Source organism: Xenopus laevis, chromosome 5L (assembly GCF_017654675.1).
Source record: "Xenopus laevis strain J_2021 chromosome 5L, Xenopus_laevis_v10.1, whole genome shotgun sequence".
Taxonomy (NCBI): domain Eukaryota; kingdom Metazoa; phylum Chordata; class Amphibia; order Anura; family Pipidae; genus Xenopus; species Xenopus laevis.
Window position 1 is genome coordinate 47384411 of NC_054379.1, and position 21371 is coordinate 47405781.

At 36.7% G+C, this 21371-nt stretch overlaps 1 protein-coding gene across 3 annotated transcripts in view; it reads left to right on the forward strand.

Moving 5' to 3' along the window:
- Positions 1–19892, forward strand: part of rasgrp3.L (RAS guanyl releasing protein 3 L homeolog) — a 56385-nt gene extending 36493 nt beyond the window's left edge. Inside the window, exons 10-17 of one of the 3 annotated variants that reach the window (XM_018263021.2) lie at positions 2270–2347; positions 5673–5786; positions 7179–7294; positions 10962–11109; positions 12458–12494; positions 13873–13998; positions 17219–17586; positions 18964–19891. In XM_018263021.2, coding sequence (XP_018118510.2) covers positions 2270–2347; positions 5673–5786; positions 7179–7294; positions 10962–11109; positions 12458–12494; positions 13873–13998; positions 17219–17586; positions 18964–18972 — 996 coding nt within the window. In that variant the 3' untranslated portion in view covers positions 18973–19891. Of the gene's footprint in view, positions 1–2269; positions 2348–5672; positions 5787–7178; positions 7295–10961; positions 11110–12457; positions 12495–13872; positions 13999–17218; positions 17587–18963 lie in introns of all 3 variants that reach the window. The other 2 variants (XM_041562722.1, XM_041562723.1) reach the window with 2 other exon arrangements.
- The last annotated feature ends 1479 nt before the right edge of the window (positions 19893–21371 follow it).

Here is a 21371-nt window from a genome sequence, read left to right on the forward strand (position 1 = left end):
AATGCAGCAAAGAGATCCCTTCCAAGTATAGCAATACCCTTATTCACAATGTAAAAGTCACATTTTGCAGTATTTGATTCAAATTGTACAGTCACTGGCAAGCAACCAAGCACAGGGATTGGATGCTTTAAGTAACTGACCAGTTTCAGGGCAGGTGCAAAAAGCGGATCTTTTGCAAAGTATTTCAAGAAAATATCAAGCATCAGGTTAATGGGGAGTCCCTTGTCAGCAGAAGCAGTACTCACACTGACAGTGCATATAAACTTGTCTGGAATAAATGTACCAGCTTTATCCATACTTAATACTGTAACATTTGTAATAGTTTGTTGTGTTGAACCACGGTCAAAGCAGTATTTTCTATTTATATTTGCTGCACGGTTTTGCAGTGTAGGTGAATTCCTTTCCTTAGCACTGTATTTTGCCTGTGATTGTGCATTATTAGGCCACAGTGCTGAATTCACAATCTGTACATTCCCAGCAGTTCCCTGACTGAGAGGTTTAGCATCTGCCAACGCTGTTTCAATTTGGCTAGCAACTGTAATAGCCTTTGTAAGGGTTAAATTATGCTCAAAGAGCAGTCTCTCTCTAATGCGAGGTGTGTATGTTTTTTCCACTATTTGGTCTCTTAGCATTTCATCTGTTAGATTCCCAAACTCACTGGTAACAACCAGCTCTCTCAAAGCTGCTACAAATTGTTCTGTGGATTCGCCATTACGCTTCCACGTTGGCGGAATTTATATCTTTCAGCAACCACATTTACTCTTGGCACGAAAAAGTTCTTTATAGCAGTTTCATAAGTATCATCAGGTAATGGTAATGTATAGAATATACGCTGTCCCTCTGCTCCCAGGTAGTGAATAAGTAAAGCATGCTTTCTAACAGCAGAAATCTCCCCTTGGTCAGCAGCAATAATGTAATTTTCAAACATACTCATCCAAGCAGTAAAAGGTATGGTAGGCTCACCAGGGTTTGGGAGAAAAGGTACAGGCTGCTGCAGAGGTAGAAGAGCCATCCTTGTCGCCATTTGTTATGTTTTGTGTAGCCGAGGATGAGTAGAGTATAACAGTGCTTTATTAGCAGAGTCAGATAGCCATTAGACAACAGTAACTTTCACTTTTAAGCTACCAGGAAGTATGCACACTATTAGTATGAGCACAGTGACATCTACAGGCCATTTGTATAAACACCACCCAAACCATACAAAATAATTACTGATTTGGGATGTTGAATAATACAGAATGCTATGAGCAATGTTAAATTAACTGTACAAAAAAGAATTCAAGTTCGACCAGTATTTGAGCTTTGCTGTAATACATGCCAAAGACCTTTTTTGGACCGATCAGAATTGATCATTTCATAAAGAACATTAGTAAATCAGCGCAACAGAGTACAGGATTCTGATTGGAGAATGCTGTATGTAACTTGTAAAGATTGTGAGACTAATGAAAGCTGAGAGAAAACTTCTATAAATACTTGGGGGAAAACAGCAAAATATAACTGCATATTAGTGCTCAACGGAGCATAGATTAAAACAAAGTAATATATAGTTAATATAATCACTTACTGCAGACGCCCAGTCAGTACTTCTCTTTGCTGAAAAACTCACTGCTTTTGGGTACTATTCAGTTGCCAGCCACACTGCCATCTTCTGTCTTGTCCCAGGGATCCCTTCCAGCTACTCTGGGTGCAGTAGAGGAAAATTGGGATTTTAGAATGCAATACAGGTATGGGATGTGTTATCCGAAAACCTGTTATCCAGAAAGCTCTGGTTTACAGAAAGGCTATCTCCCATGTACTCCATTTTATTCAAATAATCCAGATTTTCAAAAATGATTTCCTTTTTACATAATAATAAAACAGTACCTGGTACATGATCCAAACTAAGATAGAATTAATCCTTACTGGAACCAAAACCAGCCTACTGAGTTATTTAATGGTCACATGATTTTCTAGTAAACTTAAGATCCAAATTATGGAAAGATCCGTTATCCAGAAAACCCCAGGTCTTAAGAATTCTGGATAACACATCCAATATCTGTATGAACTTCCCCTTTACTGTGCATACACAAGGCCAAGGGCAACCACAAGGGATCTCTGGCAGAAGATGGCAGCTTAGTGCTCAGTAGAATAGTACACAAGTTTTCATCCCTTTCTTTGCCTTTTAAAAAACAAAATTTGGAGGTGTTGTAAACTCTACAATAAACTATTTCACAAATGTTTGATAAAATGAGTGTAGACCAGAAATACAATTCTGTAACTTTCCTTTTAGTTGTCACTGGATTTGTATCACACTGAAGATGACATTTACAAGCTCTCCTTGGTGCTTGAGCCGCGGAATCCTAAATCGGTAGGAGACACATTTTGCATATCTATTTCAAATCATGAGTGGAGGTTATGTGACATATTTATAAAGCTGTGTAATATATTTCACAGCAAGAAGAAGTACAAAATTTGGTTTGATAAATGGCATTTATAAAGTTTTATTTATAAACAGCATTTTTATAAACAGCATTTCTATGGTGAACATAAATTCCTAAGGAACCAACACCTACTAAATGTGCCATTATTTTACACCATTGCAGACCTTGAAGTCAAGTCCTTTATAATAAGTCATATAATAATCAGATTTTTTGCTAATGAAATGTGCTGCATTGAGGTGCAAAGAGGGGGGTTGAAAACTAGTTTTACAGGGAGGCAGAGGGCTGCTCAAGCCATAAAGTGACTGTCCAGTTGCATGATTTTAAAACCATTTAAAAAGTATTTTAAAAAGTAAAACAGCAGATTGCATTTGATCACAGCTAATATATAATTAATCCTTATTGGAAGCAAAACCAGCCTATTGGGTTTATTATTAATAATAATAATAATCATAATAATGTTTAAAAGATTTTTGAATAAACTTAAAGCATGGAGATCCAAATAACAGAAATATCCCTATTCTGGAAAAACCCAGGTCCTGAGCAATCTGCTTTAAAGCTCCCATTCCTGTAAATAGCAGAATGCTTTGTGGTTGCCTGTGGGGATCTTATTGTCAGTTATGTGCATGTGGTAAGATGGTCTGTCTGTGTAGAGCAGTGTGGAGGCAATTTTGCTACATTTGACACTAAGGCGCCCATTTACAGAACTAACAGTAATATTTTTTTTCTTTTCCATGAATTGTATTTTGTAGTGCTAAAAAATCTACTCCTACGCTAAACCAATTAATTTACTAAGCGTTAAAACCACAAGAATGCCTTCTAAAAGCTGTCGAGGTCTTGTAGAAGTCAGTGGGAGTTGTCCTTATCAAACAGTAAAAAAATTCTCACATTTTTTTTTTATTCATACAGGTATGGAACCTGTTATCCAGAATGCTCGAGACCTGGGCTTTTCTTGATGAGGGATCTTTCCGTAATCAGGAACACCATACCATAAGTCTACAAAAAATCATTTAAATATAAATTAAAACCAACAGAATTGTTTTGCATTATTACAGAGAAAAAGGGAATAATTTTTAAAAATAAATTTTAAAAAAATGACTTGCTTAAAATGGAGTCTATTCTGGATAAAGGGTTTATGGATACGTATCCAATACCAGTAATTGCACAAGTATTTTGAGGTTTTCGTATCAGTATTTGGATCAGTTCCGTATCTTTTATTAAATGACATAGCATTTGTGGCTTTAGAGAAAATTCTTTATTTTTTCTGGTTTCTAAAAACCCGGATATCAGAATGTTGATAAATCGGCCTCTAATATCAAAGATGTGTATATGTATTATACATAGGGACTAATATGTGAAACTGAACGCAGTGTGCAGAGTATGAAAATGCAATTGTCTATTTTTTGCACTTTCCAGAGAGATGTGGGACATGGCCTTTGGAGGGAGGGACCGACAGAGGAGGGAGGGACAGAGGAGGGGGGGAACAGAGGAAGGACGGAGGGAACAGAGGAAGGACGGAGGGAACAGAGGGGGTAAGCGAGACCTGCAGAGGGGAGTGAATCCGAACAAGGGTAGGCAGAACAGGCACCTTCTGCCTACCCCTAGTTCCGGCCCTGGTACAAGCTAAATAATCATCCCTGTGGCAAGGGGCAATCCTGGCCCTTCCTCCGCTTGAGGCAGCTTCCTGCTTCTGCTTCCCTCCCCATGTGCTCACCTTTTTGCTCCTGAAGGGGTCTATGAAGTAAGTGGCGGGGTCCAGGGGCTCCAGGATGTTAAGAAAGAGAGCACAATTGCTCTTTCAAAAGAGTTTGAAAACCGGAAATTCGGCTTACCAGGAGTGACATTTCTGTTGCCCCTGGTAACTAGTTGGGAGCTGCCATCAAATGATTTCATTGTAGCCTTTTTATTCAGTAAAATTAGAGCGTTGGTCAAGAGTCTTGCTCATCTAAATGGAAAGAGGCTTCCCACGCAATGTATATTTATGTTGCCAGCTGAATGGAATTTGGGGTGGGGTTAAGATAAAGAGCAAGCTGTTTGTCACAGTGTTTACATTTTCACTTGCCACTTCCTGTTCAGCGAGATAACAATCTACAATAGAAAGACCACATTTCATATCTCACATATAACATACGTTACGTATCACAGTCACATCACATATCTCAACATCACATATCTCAACTTTTTTCGTACTTTTCTTTTTTTTAAATGTTATTTTGCTGTCAGTTTTACTTTAGAATAAAAGTAGTACAGGGACTTTAACTTTAGAATAAAATAGAGGAATATATTCAGGCAGTGCTCTGATAAGATTCATTTGATCAGCCCTGTAAACCCCTTGATCTTTTAGATACAACAAGCAAGGGCCAACAACATGCATGGTACAACTCACAAAGACCAATTTGAGAAAATGCATGTATGAATATAAAAGAGAGTAGAAAGCGGTGGAGAAATGAAGTGCTTGAGGTTTACACTTCAATGTTAAATCAGCTTTTCTAGAAGACGTCAGTTATTTTCAATATGTCGATAAAGTACTGTAAGCACCGCTCAGTGACCTTTTTCAGCTCCACTTATTTTAATGACCTTTACGTTGAAGTCAATAAATAATCACTGACATTCGACATCTGACAAATCTCATCTGCACTTCGCATTTTTTCTTGAATTAATAAACACTGTGACCAAGACGGAGCAAAGTCTTTGAATTCTTATATATTTTAAATGATTAAAAAATATGTGTGGGTTTGTGTGTAGGCCCAGAAGTATAATTACGAGCAAGATTTTTTTATTCTGGATCTGTATGGGATCCATTATAAGGAAACCCATTATCCAGAAAGCACTGGATAACGGGAAGGTGTTTTCCCATAGATTCCATTTTAAGTAAATGATTCAGAATTTTAAAATATATTTTCTTTTTCCCTGTAATAACAAAATAATCCAACTAAAATATAATTAATCCTTATTGGAGGAAAATAAATCCTATTGAGTTTAATTCATGTTAAAACAATGTTTTGTAGATTTAAGGTATGGAGATCCAAGTTGTGGAAAGATCATTTATCCAGCAAAAACCCCACGTCCCAAGCATTCTGAATAACAGGTCCCATACCTGTATTAGGAAAGTATATTTAACCAATGGCCAATGAATCTTAACTAACTGGATTAAATACGACTGATGCCACTAATTACACCTGTCCCCTGACTTGGCTGAATTGTTATTTTTTTAAATGAAAATATACATTGTAAAATATATTGATGCCTCAACAGCCAACTTCCCCAACAATTCCGAACAAGCCAGATGTACCACTCGATTGGGCAGCAGTAGTAACTACAAAGCCTGATCCCAACATTATCAGCAAGCACATCCGCAAACTTGTTGAGGTAAGTGTATTTACAATTACAACTGTTTCACAATAGAACAAAACAAACTCTTTTTCAATTATACATATATAAACTAAAGTGTAGCAAGTAATAAGAATTGGGGTATTCCATGGAACAACAAATAATAATTCTGCTTTGTGATATCCAGTAAGCCCAGTTACAGCCACATTGTGCATGGAATATCTACTTGGAGAGCTATGAAAGAGCTCTAAAGAATAAATATTTCAATCTTTGTCGGGCAAAGCAGATGGCGACACGAGGATCCTCTTAAAGCTTAACCTCCTGTGCTCCTGTGCTCCTGTCCAATGCACCAAAGGGATAGTCCAAATTTTTTAAAAAATGGAGGAAGAAGAGGAGCAGAACTGATGTACATTACCCCAACCAACAAACCACTTCCAGTGGTTTGATTCCAGTAGTCCAATTGGTGCCATACCACATCACCACAAGTCCAATCTGTTGCATAAGGCACATAGCAAAGTAAGAGGCACATAGCAAAAATTTGATGCACAATATCCAAAAGAAATCACAAGCTGCCTTAATTACCATAACATAAAATATTCTGACCCAGAGTAGATTTAATTTCTAACTATGGCAACTATAGGTTATCTGTGAATAAAGGTACAGAGGGTTAGGACTAGTTTACAAAAGCATTGTCATTCAGGCCATATGGTGCAAGGCCATTAAGTTTTTTTTATCCAAAAAGCTTCACGTTGTAACAGCAATTTATTTAAGTTCCCCCTTTTGCGGGGTACTACTTCCAAGACCAGCCATGTAATTGGGACTGGTTATGACTAGCTTTATGGAAGTGATGGAATACAACGTTATCTGTGCTTGTTTTTTCTTTAAAGTTGCAGATATCCCTTGTATTCCTTGTATTCCTTAATCCTACTGTTTACTAGTCTCAGGGTTTGGCCTACATATGTCAGGCCACATGGGCATTTAAGCAAATACAGTTAATTGCCTGTTTTGTATAACACGTGGCAAAACATTTTAGGGCTATTTTGTATTATTTGGAGGGGTGATCAATACAATCCCCTTTAAAGACTGCTGAGCAACAATTCAGGCATGGCGCTGTACCAAGCTTAAAAGACCAGATTTGCTTAAATGCCCATGTGGCCTGACATATGTAGGTACAAATGAGCCCTGTATTATTGCCTTGGAAGGCAATAATACAGGGCTCATTTGTACCCTGCATGGTAAGCTGTATATATTAGATAACAATACTACATCAGTCATCTTGCTGTTAAGTACGATTCTCATTTGTGAATCCACCGGCATCTGTAAATAAGATTTGGATAGCTACTTCAGATTTATAGATGGGTTTACATCCCTTTTAAATGAAATTGTTTGTATGGATGATAACCAAGTGATATATAAAAATATATTTTATAGTCTGTTTTCAGAAATTATGACCATGATCATGATGGATACATTTCCCAAGAGGACTTTGAGAGTATAGCTGCCAACTTCCCTTTCCTGGACTCTTTCTGCGTTTTAGACAAAGACCAGTAAGTTATCTTGTGTGACTAAAGATTGTTGTTTTCTTACAGTGCTATAAACTCGCTGCACAACTGCTGTTTATGCTAATGGTAAACGCAAACACCTTTTTTTTTTAAAAGACATTGACTTGTTCCAATATTATACAGACAGGGCATCTATTATCCAGAGATCGGTTATCCAGAAAACTCTGAAAGATGGCAATGCCATCTCCAATAATCTTAAAAAATATGTGCTTTCTCATTACTTTTGTTAACGAGACTAGCATTAATCCATGTTTATTGCTATTTATTTTTAATTGGTCTTCATTATTTCATTTTCTAGTTTTTGAATTATTTGCTTTCTTCTTCTTCTGACTCTATCAAGCTTTTAAATAGAAGTCATTGACCCCATCTAAAAATGAATGCTCTATATAGCTCCAAATTTAGTGTTATTGCTGGATCAGATCATGGAAAACTCAAATTAAAAAAACTTTTTGGCTTAAAAAAACTTGAATCGCTCAAATGAATCAAGTTTTAAAATGAAAGCCACTGAACAAAACTCGAACATCATGAAGGCTATTAACTGTTCGGGAAGAGTCAAATTTTGTGTAGATAATAAAAAGGAAAGAATAAAAAAGAACGAAATCAACAACTAAAAGAGGTTTATAAGTTTGACTTTATTTACTTTAACATATACCGTATATACTCGAGTATAAGCCGAGTTTTTCAGCATCCAAAATGTGCTGAAAAAGTCTACCTTGGCTTATACTCGGGTCAGCGGGCAGTAGCTGAGATTGCAGTCACTTTTAATCATTCCTATACTAACAGTTCACTTGGGGAGAGACTGCAATATCCCACAATGCCCTCTGTTGGTTATATGAAAGAATAACAGTGCGCCCTCTGTTGGTTATATGAAAGAGTAACAGTGACTGCAATATCACACAGCGCCATCTGTTGGTTATATGAAAGAAAAACAGTGACTGCAATATCACACAGCACCCTCTGTTGGTTATATGAAAGAATAACAGTGACTGCAATATCACACAGCGCCCTCTGCTGGTTATATGAAAGAATAACAGTGCGCCCTCTGTTGGTTATATGAAAGAATAACAGTGACTGCAATATCACACAGCACCCTCTGTTGGTTATATGAAAGAATAACAGTGACTGCAATATCACACAGCGCCTATGTTGGTTATATGAAAGAATAACAGTGACTGCAATATCACACAGTGCCCTCTGTTGGTTATATGAAAGCTTAACAGTGACTGTATTATCACACAGCGCCCTCTGTTGGTTATATGAAAGAATAACAGTGACTGCAATATCACACAGTGCCCTCTGTTGGATATATGAAAGATTAACAGTGACTGCAATATCACACAGCGCCCTCTGTTGGTTATATTAAAGAATAACAGTGACTGCAATATCACACAGCGCCCTCTGTTGGTTATACGAAAGATTAACAGTGATGGCAATATCACACAGCACCCTCTGCACATGGTAGTAGAACAGTGGGACAATGCACACAGTAATCCGTTTGGCAATTCTCTGTCACCATCAACTTTGCAAAGAAGTCCGGTTGATCGCTGGGGGGTCACTTTGGCAGAATGTGCGCTGCTGGGAGACAGGGCTGTAGTTGTGTCTAGGCTTATACTAGAGTCAATAAGTTTTCCCAGTTTTCGTAGGTAAAATTAGGTACCTCGGCTTATACTCGGGTCGGCTTATGCTCGAGTATATCATTTTATTGTATGCAAGTCTGTGTTCACAATCGGAATTCCACAAGGTCTTACAGATGTTTAGACATAGACTTAGATGTATGCAACATGTGTGATAATGTATGACATATTTAGAGAAATGTACATATATTGCATTGTAAGAAAAATATGTTGTGAGCATTATTTGAAAAATGATAAAAATTATTGATACAATTTTTTTTTTGTGTAGATACTAATACTTAAGAGTATTGTGTTCTTGAATGCATAGAAGTAATGGCTTCTTTAACTTTAGGTGAATCTTTTTGCTTTTTTTGAGTGTCCTTCAGCACTATGAGTAATATACATTACTCATAGTAATATGTTACAGAACAACTGTGCTCAGTTCAGTATTATATTGTGTTGCCTTTCTGTTTCTATTTTTCAAGCCTGATAGTTTGCATGAGTAGTTTGGGTTCTCTTTATAAGTTAGTGATTAGGGGACTAATTCATTTTGGCTGTAGTTGTCATAACCAATCATTCTGTTCATACTTGTTTGGCTTCTTTTCATAGCTTTTCTGGACTGTCTGTGAAGTACTTATTAAACTTCAGCTACTGAAGCCTCTTGCATACTGCTGCATTGACACTCAATATTAGAATTTTTTCACCTTGAAAAAGGGCCGAAGTAGGAGCTGGTCCTGCTGGTTGTTGGTAATATGGCTACTGGAGTGCAGACTGCCTTAACTATATGCTGTATATATTAGTGTGTGTGTGTGTGATTGGATGATATTTCAGGGGGAGTGCTACATGTTCTTCCTAGCAAACAGATGGTGAACATACAGCGTACCCTTCTGTAAATGCAAATGTCATTATGGCATACAAAAATAGTAATTATTTTAGCTTTCTAATTATACAAAACATGCTCACCATTTCAAATTCTCAATCATTCCGTATTTGAAGTGATCAGGTGGTCTTGCATTTGCATCTGTCTTCTTGAAAGCTCAAAGCCCATGACATTTCAAGAGAAAATATTCAATTTTAAAGCACAAAAACAACATACTGTATGAATAATTTACAGTTACAATGACTGCAATTTTCAATGAATATTCAATGAATAGTGGCAGGAGTGTGGATCATTTGTGGCTGAGCTAAAAAGAACACTCCTACGCTCCAACATAGGAGTGGCAGATTGTAGGTTATAGGCTTTGGAGAGATCCCATTGGACAAGGAATCTGGATAAAGTATCCAGGTGATCCAAGCCACTCTGAGGTGTTGCAGAGATGAAGTAAGATTCCTGTCAAATCTGTCCTCAGAGGAGTGTTAGTTTGTATTATACTTGCCTCAGAGAAAGGGAGAAAACCCTCTGGTTGTTAAATAAACCCCTTGTGTTTGTTTGCAAGAACCTCTGGTGCCCTCCGTCTTTATTTTTCTGTAGAGTAGCAAGAGAGGTGTAGTTGCAAACACCTTCCATTTAGTAAAGGCCCATCTGGGTGAGAGGGTCCAGCGTGACTTGTGTTCTATTGGTACTAGTCGGGAAGACATTATTAAACCAATATAGAGGTTACATATCACTTTCTGGAGAAAATACTGGGGGAAGTGGGAAAAGGAGAAAGAGCACTATTTTATTTAATCCTGGATAAAATTCAGAAAGAAATTTAGAATGCAAATAGAGGATACTATGACAATTGTATAATATGTATAATTATATAAATAAATAAATATATATATCGTCAATGTATTGACCTAATTTTTAATTAGACGCCAGAAATATTGTGAGTCACACTATTGTATGTGGGCATCTGCAAGAAATGATATTATGGGGTGGATGGTCAAAGAAGGCATAACTGCTATGCCAGTATCATTCTTTTCCCAAATTTAGGCAGGCTCCATTTGTAATGTGTATTTGATCTGATTATTTATATATATATATATATATATATTATATTTAGAATATATTATTATTTATATACTTCTTATTATGCACCCCTCTTTTTCCTTTTCAGAGATGGACGAATCAGCAAGGCTGAAATGATGGCATATTTTCTGCGAGCTAAATCCCAGTTTCATTGTAAACTGGGGCCTGGATTTATTCACAACTTCCAAGAAATGACTTATTTAAAGCCAACGTTCTGTGAGCACTGCGCAGGATTTGTACGTTTATTTTATTGCATTTAAAAACACTTGCAGTTTACAAAGCATTGTGCAGAAAACTGAAACCTTTGGCATTGTGTTTTACCTAGCACCCCCAGCATGCTATGCTCTGTAGCAGTTGGATTGAACATAAAATTTGGGTTTTACACGCTGAGGCAACAACAAAAAAAAAAAATTTGCAGGAGCAAATGACTACATTTCCTAAAAATGTCCCTTTATGTCTGACATGACCTACTAAAACAGGAACTGACGCACCACAAATGGAGAACCTGGCTGGGCTTTTATTTTTAAGATAATAAGGGATTTTGTGCCAGAATTGTTTAACCATTTTAGGTTAGAAAAGGATTCTTTGCAAGAATATAAAAGCAATGGTGCCCTTTAAAGTATCTGGGTGTTCGGTTAAAAAAGTAGATAACACACAGGCTGGGAGATCTTTGACCTTTGACATCTGCTACTTGGTGGTTGTGCCTTGGATGCTATTCCCTTAGATGGGGAACCTAGAATTCTGCATTTGGGTGATTACTGCCTTACCAAAGGCAGAGCCTTGTGTCCTAGCAAATTCTGTTTGACATCTTGTCTCAAGTCTGCCTTTGTGGTTCCCTATCATTACAGATCTATTAAAACACCTTAAACAGCCCTAAATACTATAGTGTAAAATGGGGGTCCCCAACCTTTTTTACCCATGAGCCATATTGAAATGTAAAAAGAGTTGGGATGCAACACAAGCATGAAAAAGGTTGATTGGTAGCCACTATGTGGACCAGAAGCCCACAGGAAGCTCTATTTGGCAGTACACTTGGGTTTTTTGAAGCCTGGAATTCAAAAACAAGCACCTGCGTTGAGGCCACTGGGAGCAACATCCAAGGGCAACATGTTGCTTGAGAGCCACTGGTTGAGGATTACTTGTGTAAAGAATGACAAAGAGAGCAAAAAAACCACTCCCAAATGTTCCCCTAACTGGACTTCAGGCTTAATCTCCCATTAATTGGTTTGCACTCTCAAGTGGGTCCAACTCCAGAGTATGAGAAGCTACACATATTTTCAGGGGCTGTCTATATCTCATTTTCTAGATTCGTCTGTGAGCAAAGTAAACCAATGTTTTGCTGATTCTCTGCGAAGCCTTAAAGTTATTTGCAAAGGTATTTTTTCAGAGCTGCAGTTTACCCTGTACCTCTACTTAACTGAATGGAATGATTCCTTAACAGTGTTGCTTCTGTCAGGAAGAATGTTACATTAAGTTATATCCTGTTTATGTTCATATGACTCTAAGTACATCCTTCCTCATGACCTGACTTTGCTTCTGGCTTACTCCTCCGCTGGCATTAAGCTATTCTGTCTTCCATTACAGCTGTGGGGTATAATCAAACAAGGATTCAAGTGCAAAGGTAAATATCAAGTGGTTATTCCTAGTTTGTATACATTTCCTGAACCACATAAATGTCGTAAATATAATTCAACCCCATAGGATAACATTTTCTTTTGTTTCTGTTGATGTTAGTTAAAGCTTGGTTCTGTCCCTGATTCTTCATTGCCTAGTAATTTCACCCATCCCCATGAAAGTGAAGTGTTATTTTAAGACTGATGAGATTCTGATATATAATGGCTTTGTAGAATCTTCTGAGCCTTTAAAATGAATTATTTTAATAAGTCACATAACTTATCCAATGATTTAACGCCAACAAGGCACTGGTAGTTAAGATACTATGTGATAGGTGGCCACAGACAAGCCTCCGGGCTTTTGAAATGACTGCTAACATTTATTCACTATTGCAGATTGCACAGACAATACTGTTAGACCACGTATGGAATCCCAAACTGTATAGTAGCTGCTCATCAACACTAGGAAGGCAGCTTTTGACTGAGATACTCTTTTGCAATGAAACGCAATACTCATGCAAAGCTCATGGAAACTGAGAAATTCGATTTTTCCCGCAGGAATGTGCTAATAATATTATTACTATTAATACAGATTTATGCTATTTTAGACTATGGCAAACATGTTTTGTCAAGCCCCAGTTATTAAGGTCCATATTGCAAGTGGTATATACAAATAGAATTCTAGTCTAGGCTAACTTCTCATATTTATGAAACAATGCAGTTCCATTTGCAGTTTGCTTGCCTTCTGATAAGAAATCTATTCTAGGAATAGTCATTGCATATTTATCACAGTGTGCAATGGGGCAGAATACCCACTAAATTTAGGGGAAAATCATTATACCTGCTTACAGCTCACTGAGCTCTGTGAATTCTGTAGGAGCCCTGCTATTTCACTGCTGCACGAGAGCAAATGAACAAATATTGTAAGAAAAAAAAAAAAAACGAAAAATCCAGACATGATTTTTACTCCATTAGTTATTGGGTAAATATTTAAGAGCATATAGATAGGTGAGCATTCAGTTGTGTGTTAGGCCAACCAAACTAAATATTGAGGTGATAACTATATCTATATAAATATATATATTTTTTTATGAAAACATCATTTAAACCCGATTATTTTGCCTCTAATAATGATACATTATATCTTAGTTGGGATCAAGAACAAGGTACTGATTTATTATTAAAGAGAAAAAGAAAATATTTTTTTAAAACATAAATTACATGATTAAAATGGAGTCTATGGGAGATGGCCTTCCCTTAATTCAGAGCTTTCTGGATAATGGGTCCCATACCTATATATATACATATGTAGCTCCCAGTAGAACTTCAGCTGTAAAGAAACCTTCCTAATAATTCATATAATATATTTCTTTCTGCTTTTTACAGATTGTGGTGCGAACTGTCACAAGCAATGCAAAGATCTGTTAGTATTAGCATGTCGGAAGCATTCCAGAGGAACCTCCACTACCCGGAATAATGGCTCTCTGCCAAGCAGTCCATCATTGGCCCCAGGTAAGGGTTAAACTATATATAATTTTATATTAAACGGGTGGTCCTACTTTAAGTTAACTTTTAGGGGGGAATGTAATACAATTTGCATAACTTTGCAAATAAAAATACGCCTGTCGCAATGTAATATCCTTCGTTAGGCTTTTATTGCATTGCGAATCCTAATTGCCCATTGTGAACCTTTAACACCTGCTTTGTTAGTTTCATGAAATATTTTGTTGCAAAAAACGGTTTGTGATTGCGAAATTTTATTACACACACTGCGAACGTTCACAAAAGCTAGTTTGGTCGCAAACTTTGTGAGGAGGTCATTGAAGTCTTAATCAGTCAAAAATGGTCACTAACAATTGGAAGGGTCTTTGCGACTGTTTTTTGAGAAAACTAACAATATTACATTCCCCCTTAGTATGTTATAGAATGGCTAATTCAAAGCAACTTTTTTAGTTTTTTAATTAATTGCCTTCTTCTGATTCTTTCATGCTTTAAAAAGGGAGTCACTGACCCCATCTAAAAAAACAATGATCTGTAAGGCTAGACATTAGTTATTGCTACTTTTTATTACTACTTTTTATTACTCACCTTTCTATTCAGGGCCTCTCCTATTTATATTACAGTCGCCTATTCAAATTAACTCCATGGTTGCTAGGGTAATATAAACCCAAATAACCAGTGTGCTAAAATTGCAAACTGGAGAGCTGCTGAACAAAAAGCTAAATAACTCACAACACAGAAATAATAAAAAACGAAAATTGCAAATTGTCTCAGAATATCACTCTCTACAAACGTTAATTTAAAGGTGAACTATCCCTTAAACAAGAAACACTTCCTTAAACATATCCTCACTAAAGCTTTCTATTTGAAGACAGGCTACAAACTCCTTTCATTTTCCAAATCTTGCTGTTTTGGTTTAGTCTGATATCCAGTCAATAATGAATCATTATTGCTAATAAGTAAAGAAAAGTTTTATGGAGTAAAGAAAAGCATTATGGAACATAAATATAATTTAATAAAATATATACAGGTACGGGACCTGTTATCCAGAATGCTTAGGACCTTGGGGTATAACAGATGCTTCTGTAATTTTGATCTACTAGAAGTCTACTGGAATATTATGAAAACATTACATAAACCCAATAGGCTGGTTTTGCTTCCAATAAGGATTAATTATATCTTAGTTTGGATCAAGTACAAGGTACTGTTTTATTATTACAAAGAAAAAAGAAATCATTTAAAAATATAAAATAAAAGTATTATTTAGATAAAATGGAGTCTATGGGACACGGCCTTTCTGTAATTTGGAGCTTTCTGGATAATGGATTCTATACCTGTACATATAATTTTTTTGATGGATAAATCATAGGGACATATTTATGATTCCTCTGTATATTACTAAACAAACAAAAACAATTGGTTCAGATTTACTAAGGCCTTATTTTGTTACTGCATAGGAAAGACCTTTTCCAAATAACAGTAGCCCCGCTAAGCTGCAATTCAATGCAAGTTAGTCTGAGAATGGTGTACAACTACTCAGAACAGAGGAAAACATTCTGTACAATGTTATATGTATCAATTCTTTATAACACTTTCCTAAATGTCAATATTGCCACTGGGGTCATTGTTTTATTGAAGTCTGTGGATGATATTTCAGGAAATCCCTCCTCCTACTTAGAGGCCAGTTACCAATACAGCATCGGAGAGGGGGAAATCCTTCCTAAACTCAAAATAGCAGTCAGCATAAATGCTCAAACTCATTTTGCAATGTAATACTTCCTTAAACTGTTATTACATTGCTAATTTTAATTGCACATTGCGAATTTTAATTGCCGCATTTCCCACTTTTAAGAAGTGCTTGAAGGTGTCATAATCTTTTAGAACAAACATAACAAATTTTTCAGTAAGAAGTTTTTATATTTCCTGCGCATTGGCACTAACTATAAAATTCGCAAATAGTCTTCCACTGTCGGAAGTGGCCGCTAAACAGTTTCCGGGTTCCAAAAAACGGTATTAAATTCGCACAAAGGCAAATTTATTCACACAGAGGCATAACTTTTCGCATTGCAAATATTTTTTTCGTTACCGACTTTTATTACATTCCCCCATATTTCTCTAAAATCGCAAATACCTTGTAATTTATTAGAAGACCTGAATATAAAAAGCACAAAACACAATTAACTCTGAATGATATGTGGCCCATTTATAAAACCTCAATTTTTTCTGGTAGAGGTTTTTATAGGGAAAATTCTATTTTTTAGAGACTTATCATACCCCAAAGCTGTTAAAAATCTGAATCCAAAAATACGACATCTCAAACCTGTCAAGGTCATGTAGAAGTCAATGGCAGATGTCCTTGAAGTTGTTTCTTGACATTGTGATCTGTGCTGATTTTTTCATACGATTCTGAATTGACACTCGATTTTGTTGTTTTGTCGCTATTTATTTTTTTAACAAGAATAATAAATTTGTGGAAGGGAGTTTGATGGATGTTGTTTTCATAAAAAAACTGAGCTTAATTTGAGTTTAAGTACATTAGCCCCTTCAAGTCTGAATGCCTAAAAAAACGGATCAGTGCATCTCTATGGGACCTTGACTGCTATTACTTACTAAAGTTTTGTACAAGAGTTTTTCATCATTTTTACACTTTCTAAATCATAAATTTTTAAAGAAATAAAAAAACACAAATTTTTTACAAAAGAAAAAAAAATAGAAATCCAAATGTTACTAAATAGGCCCTTGACTAAATGCATGTTAATAATAACATATTGATATGTTTGTAATAAGAAAAGTAGGGTACTTACAAACACTTCTTTTTTTTCCAGTAGATGCCTAATCCAACACATGAATGGAAAAAGTTCAATATACCCAATGTGTATATATGTGTGTGTTAGGCACCATAATAATACTAGTATAAAAATGTATACAAAATACATTTTCCATTTAAGCTTCTTCTGCTATAGAGATAAATAAAATTGTATAACCTATAGAAAAAGGTTAGAATCCTTCGAAACTTATAAAGCTCCGTAATGTGACAGTCAAGTACTAGTCATCAGTTTTGATGACACAGAGCCATTTCCACTGGCCAACCGTCTGCCAGTCCATGGCCACTCATCCTACAGTTATAGCCATGTAGGGTTCTAGCCTTAATAAATCTCCAGTATATCTCCTTTGATGGCTTACTACCATATAATACCATACATCACTTGCGTTAAATATTTTTTATTTTCAGCTCAAGATGAAGTTTTTGAATTCCCATCAAGTGGAAGAGAACATCAGGATTTGGATGGAAGAGCTATCACTCTGGTTACTGGCTCTGTTAGAAAGATTTCCGTGCGTTTGCAGCGTCCCACCACTAGCCAAGCAACCCAAACAGATCCAGTGTGGCCTGATTCTGCCTGGAGTGACAGCGGATCTCATACATTTCCGAAAATGAAATGCAAGTTCTATGGAAAGTCTTCAAAAAACAAAGCATTTGCCAAATGGGAGAATGAAAACTCAAGCTTGGAAAGCAACATGGACATTCTTGAAGTATACACTACTGAAAATACCCCAGAGCAGACTGAAATACAAACCAAGGAGGAGATACAAAAGTATGAGGTGATGTTGCGTTATTGTAAAACTAACTCATGCATAAAAAAATGATTATAGATAAAATAGAAAATTATAGGTATAATGATATGCAATACTGTATGTCTTCAGCATGCAGTTTGATACAGCTGTGCACTTCTTGCCCTGAATGAGGCTGCAACCTCCATGCAAGTCAAGGTAAAACCGACAAAAATCAGATGAAAGTTTTTTTTGTCCACAATGCATTTGGCCCCATCTTTGATCCTCCAGAATGGAGAGCAAAGAGTTGTGACAGCTATGTCATCCTGTTGTGCCTGGTAGTACAGAGAAGTGAGTGTTCATTATTGGATCACAGGCATCTTTTCTTATCACTTTACTTACAGGAAGGAGCAACAGGGGTTGTTATGCACTCCAGAGCCCTGTACTACACACTTTGTCAGGACAAGGACAATTAGGAGTCACTGAGAGGTGCCAAAATATTAAGCATCTTGAGAACTAAACCCCCCAACTAGAAAAGCCCCAACCTACTACCCTAGATAGTCCCCCCCACCCTGTTTTACCCCTGCATAGTTCATTACCCCTGAAAGTGTCCCAAATACATTGCTCACATATCAGTGCAGAATAAGCGCAGCAGAGCTCATGGCCCCATCTTCCGGATTTCCTGTCTTTTTCGGGTCCTCTTTCCTTCCTCACTGCACTTTTAGGGCATACACAGCTGGAACACTGCTCCAACTGTGCATGTGCCAATACGGCGTTCCCTTACAGATGAAGACCAAAGATCTGGAAGATGGATTCCATTCACACCAGGTGAATTTTGCTCCATCTTTGACGATCACATGTGCCAAGCTGGATCCCCCGCTGCCAGTATCTTCACTCTGCACATGCTCGAATGTTTAGATGCACTGATGAAACAAGTTTATTTGGGCAACTGATGTCCAAATATGCCTAGTCTAATCCAACTCAGGAGTGCTTACATTAGAAGTGCTTAATACCACCCAAGTAGTTAATAGTACTGTAGGGTAATTGGGCATATTTGGACAGTAAATGGTTTTGCACTTGTTTTATTGAACCCTGTAACATGTCAAAGATTCTTGCCTGTGGTTTCCTTGACCTTCAATCTCTTACCCGATCCCCTGGTCAGTCCTCCTCTTGCTTAAGGTTGAGGACACATGAGGTGCAGGCTCAGCTTCTCACCACACATTTTCCCCTAAAACTATGCATTTGGGTGCTGATATCTGCTTAGTGTATCTACTTGCAGACTGACGGTGTACCTATCAGTGAAGAGGAACAGTTGAGTGGACTTGCTGAGCCTGCTCCTTGGTTGCATATTGCACCGGTTAGTTCTTCATAGGATAGGTGTGCATTATCTTTCCATCCAATTTACTAATTGCATTTATCTATTTACAGGATAGCTGATTTACTCTTTCTTTCCGTGGATGTCCTGTGAAGACAATACCTTTGGCTGGAAGAAGACATAAGCAATTGTATTGAATGATCTGAAATCTTCTTGGCAATATTTGTTGCCCCCATGCCTGTAACAATGCACTATTTCTTCTCTAGTACCAGGAACATGCCTCGCCTTCCACCACTAACTACATTAGGAGTGGAAGAACCTCAACAGAAGTGTAATGGATCTCAAAGATATTCACAATCTTCATTTTCTCTGTTCATTATTCACACTACATTCCGTGTTTAAATAATATTGTAACTGTGTAAAGATATGAATGATATTTATTTTTTCTGAGAGCAAGTGAAGAGGAAACTGCCAAGGACTGTTTTTATTTTTAATTCACGTGTTATAGTCGTGTGCTCAAGGTATTTCAATAATGATAAATATTGAACAAATAATAGCAGATATGTAGAAAGGCAGCAGAGAGAAGACAAGGGTTTTTGGAAATATGCAATAAAAGTGGAAGGTCATTAGAGGACCAGTAAATCTACTAGTTGATCCGACCTAAAATATTTTTTTTTTTTATTTGCTGGAGGTTACTTGTCTAGGCAATAGTCTATATAAAACAGCAGTTAGGTCTTTCTCAACTGCCATAGGGTACTTGAGGTTATTTTGTATACTCCCTTGTTCAACATGAATTCAGTGAATAGGGCTTGTGTCGAACAAAGTCCTTGCAAGTACTTCCTGCTTCTTGCGAGTAAGATAATTCAATTCACAGTGCACAGATAACCTTGCTGGATGGCTGGATGTTGTAAAAGCAAAATAATGCTCCTTAGAATTAAAAACCAAGAGCAAATGGATTTTGAAATGAATAGAATAGGCAAAATGCATTTTAAGCCTAAATTATATGTGCCAGTAACTGATTGGTTACTGCCTGGTAGTGGAAAACAAGAGAGCTGCAAAGCAGGAAGTAGTGTTCTGGCTATTATGTTACACATCCAGTCACTCCAGCCTTTATTGATTGTATTTTTGGCTAATTAACCATATTCAATACATTTTTTTTATTTTGCACAGTCTATTTAAATAGATGGAGAAATAATTAAAAAACCACAAATAATATAAAATGAAAACCAATCACACATTGGCTCTTAATATTGTTCTCAACATCATACTAAAAATTAATTTATGGGTGAACAACCCCTTTAAGGCAGACTGTCTCACAATAATATTGTGAGATAATTTGCAATTGCTTTTAATTTGTAGTTTTTGAGTTATTTCACTTTTTATTCAGCAGCTCTCCAGTTTGCAATTTCAGCAATCTCATTGCTATGGTCCATTTTACCCTCGCAACCATGCATTGATTTGAATAAAGAGACTGGTTAAAGAAGAGGAGAATAACAATACATTTGTAGCCTTACAGAGCATTTGTTTTAAGATGGGGTCAGTGACCCCCCCATTTGAAAGCTGGAAGGGGTCAGAAAGAAGGCAAATAATTGAAAAACTATAAAAAAAAAGAAAGAAAACGAATTAAAAGTTTTTAGAATTAGCCATTCTTTAACATACTAAAAATTAAAGTCAAAGTTAAGCACCCCTTTAAGAAAATTCACTTTTGACAATAAGGGGACAACGTGCCTGAAATTTGCCTAAAACTCAAGTAGCCAAGAAAGGGTCACAATAAGACAAAAAAACAATGATGATAAATTGAACAATATCTTGTTTTTACATCAGCTTGGGGATCTAGTTCTGTCTGTGTGTCTTTTATCAAGTTGGTATGAATTATGAATCAATATTAAACAGCCTCAAATTAAAATTAGGATCACAGGTGTTTCCATGTCCTGTGCAGAAAAGAAATAAAATGTAAGCAGAACAATTGAAATTGCAAGAGCGAATGGTGTCCTGATAGGCTCTGTTTTGAATAAGCGGTAGCTATTGGCATGTATGAGAAGCAAGAAGTACCCTTGGGACTCAGCAGGTTTGCAGGTAGAGCCTCGCAAGTGAGGCTGGCCTCACAATTACAGAAACACTGGTAAAGTTAAAAGTGATATGAATCAGGGCAGAATATATAGAGCAAAATGTTTTAAGGGATTATAGAAGAATCACCTTGCATTTACTGTATTTATAGTATAGCCATGTTCAGCAAGTTTATGTTTATAAAAACTAATTTAATTTCCAAAAAACTTTGCAGGCCGCTGGTTGGATGACTCCTACTGTATACTATTGATTAGTGCTCATAATATAATATAATTAATAAAGAAGTTATGTCTTTTTTGTGAGATACTGGTGTCTATTTTGCGACATCCACTAAAGCTAATAAACCGTTTCTGTGATTCTCCCAATCTTTCCTCTTCCAATCTGTGCAAAATGTCAGGCAAAGAGAACTTTATGCAAGGCATAGGGCTAGGTTCGGATTGGGCCAGCTGGGCAC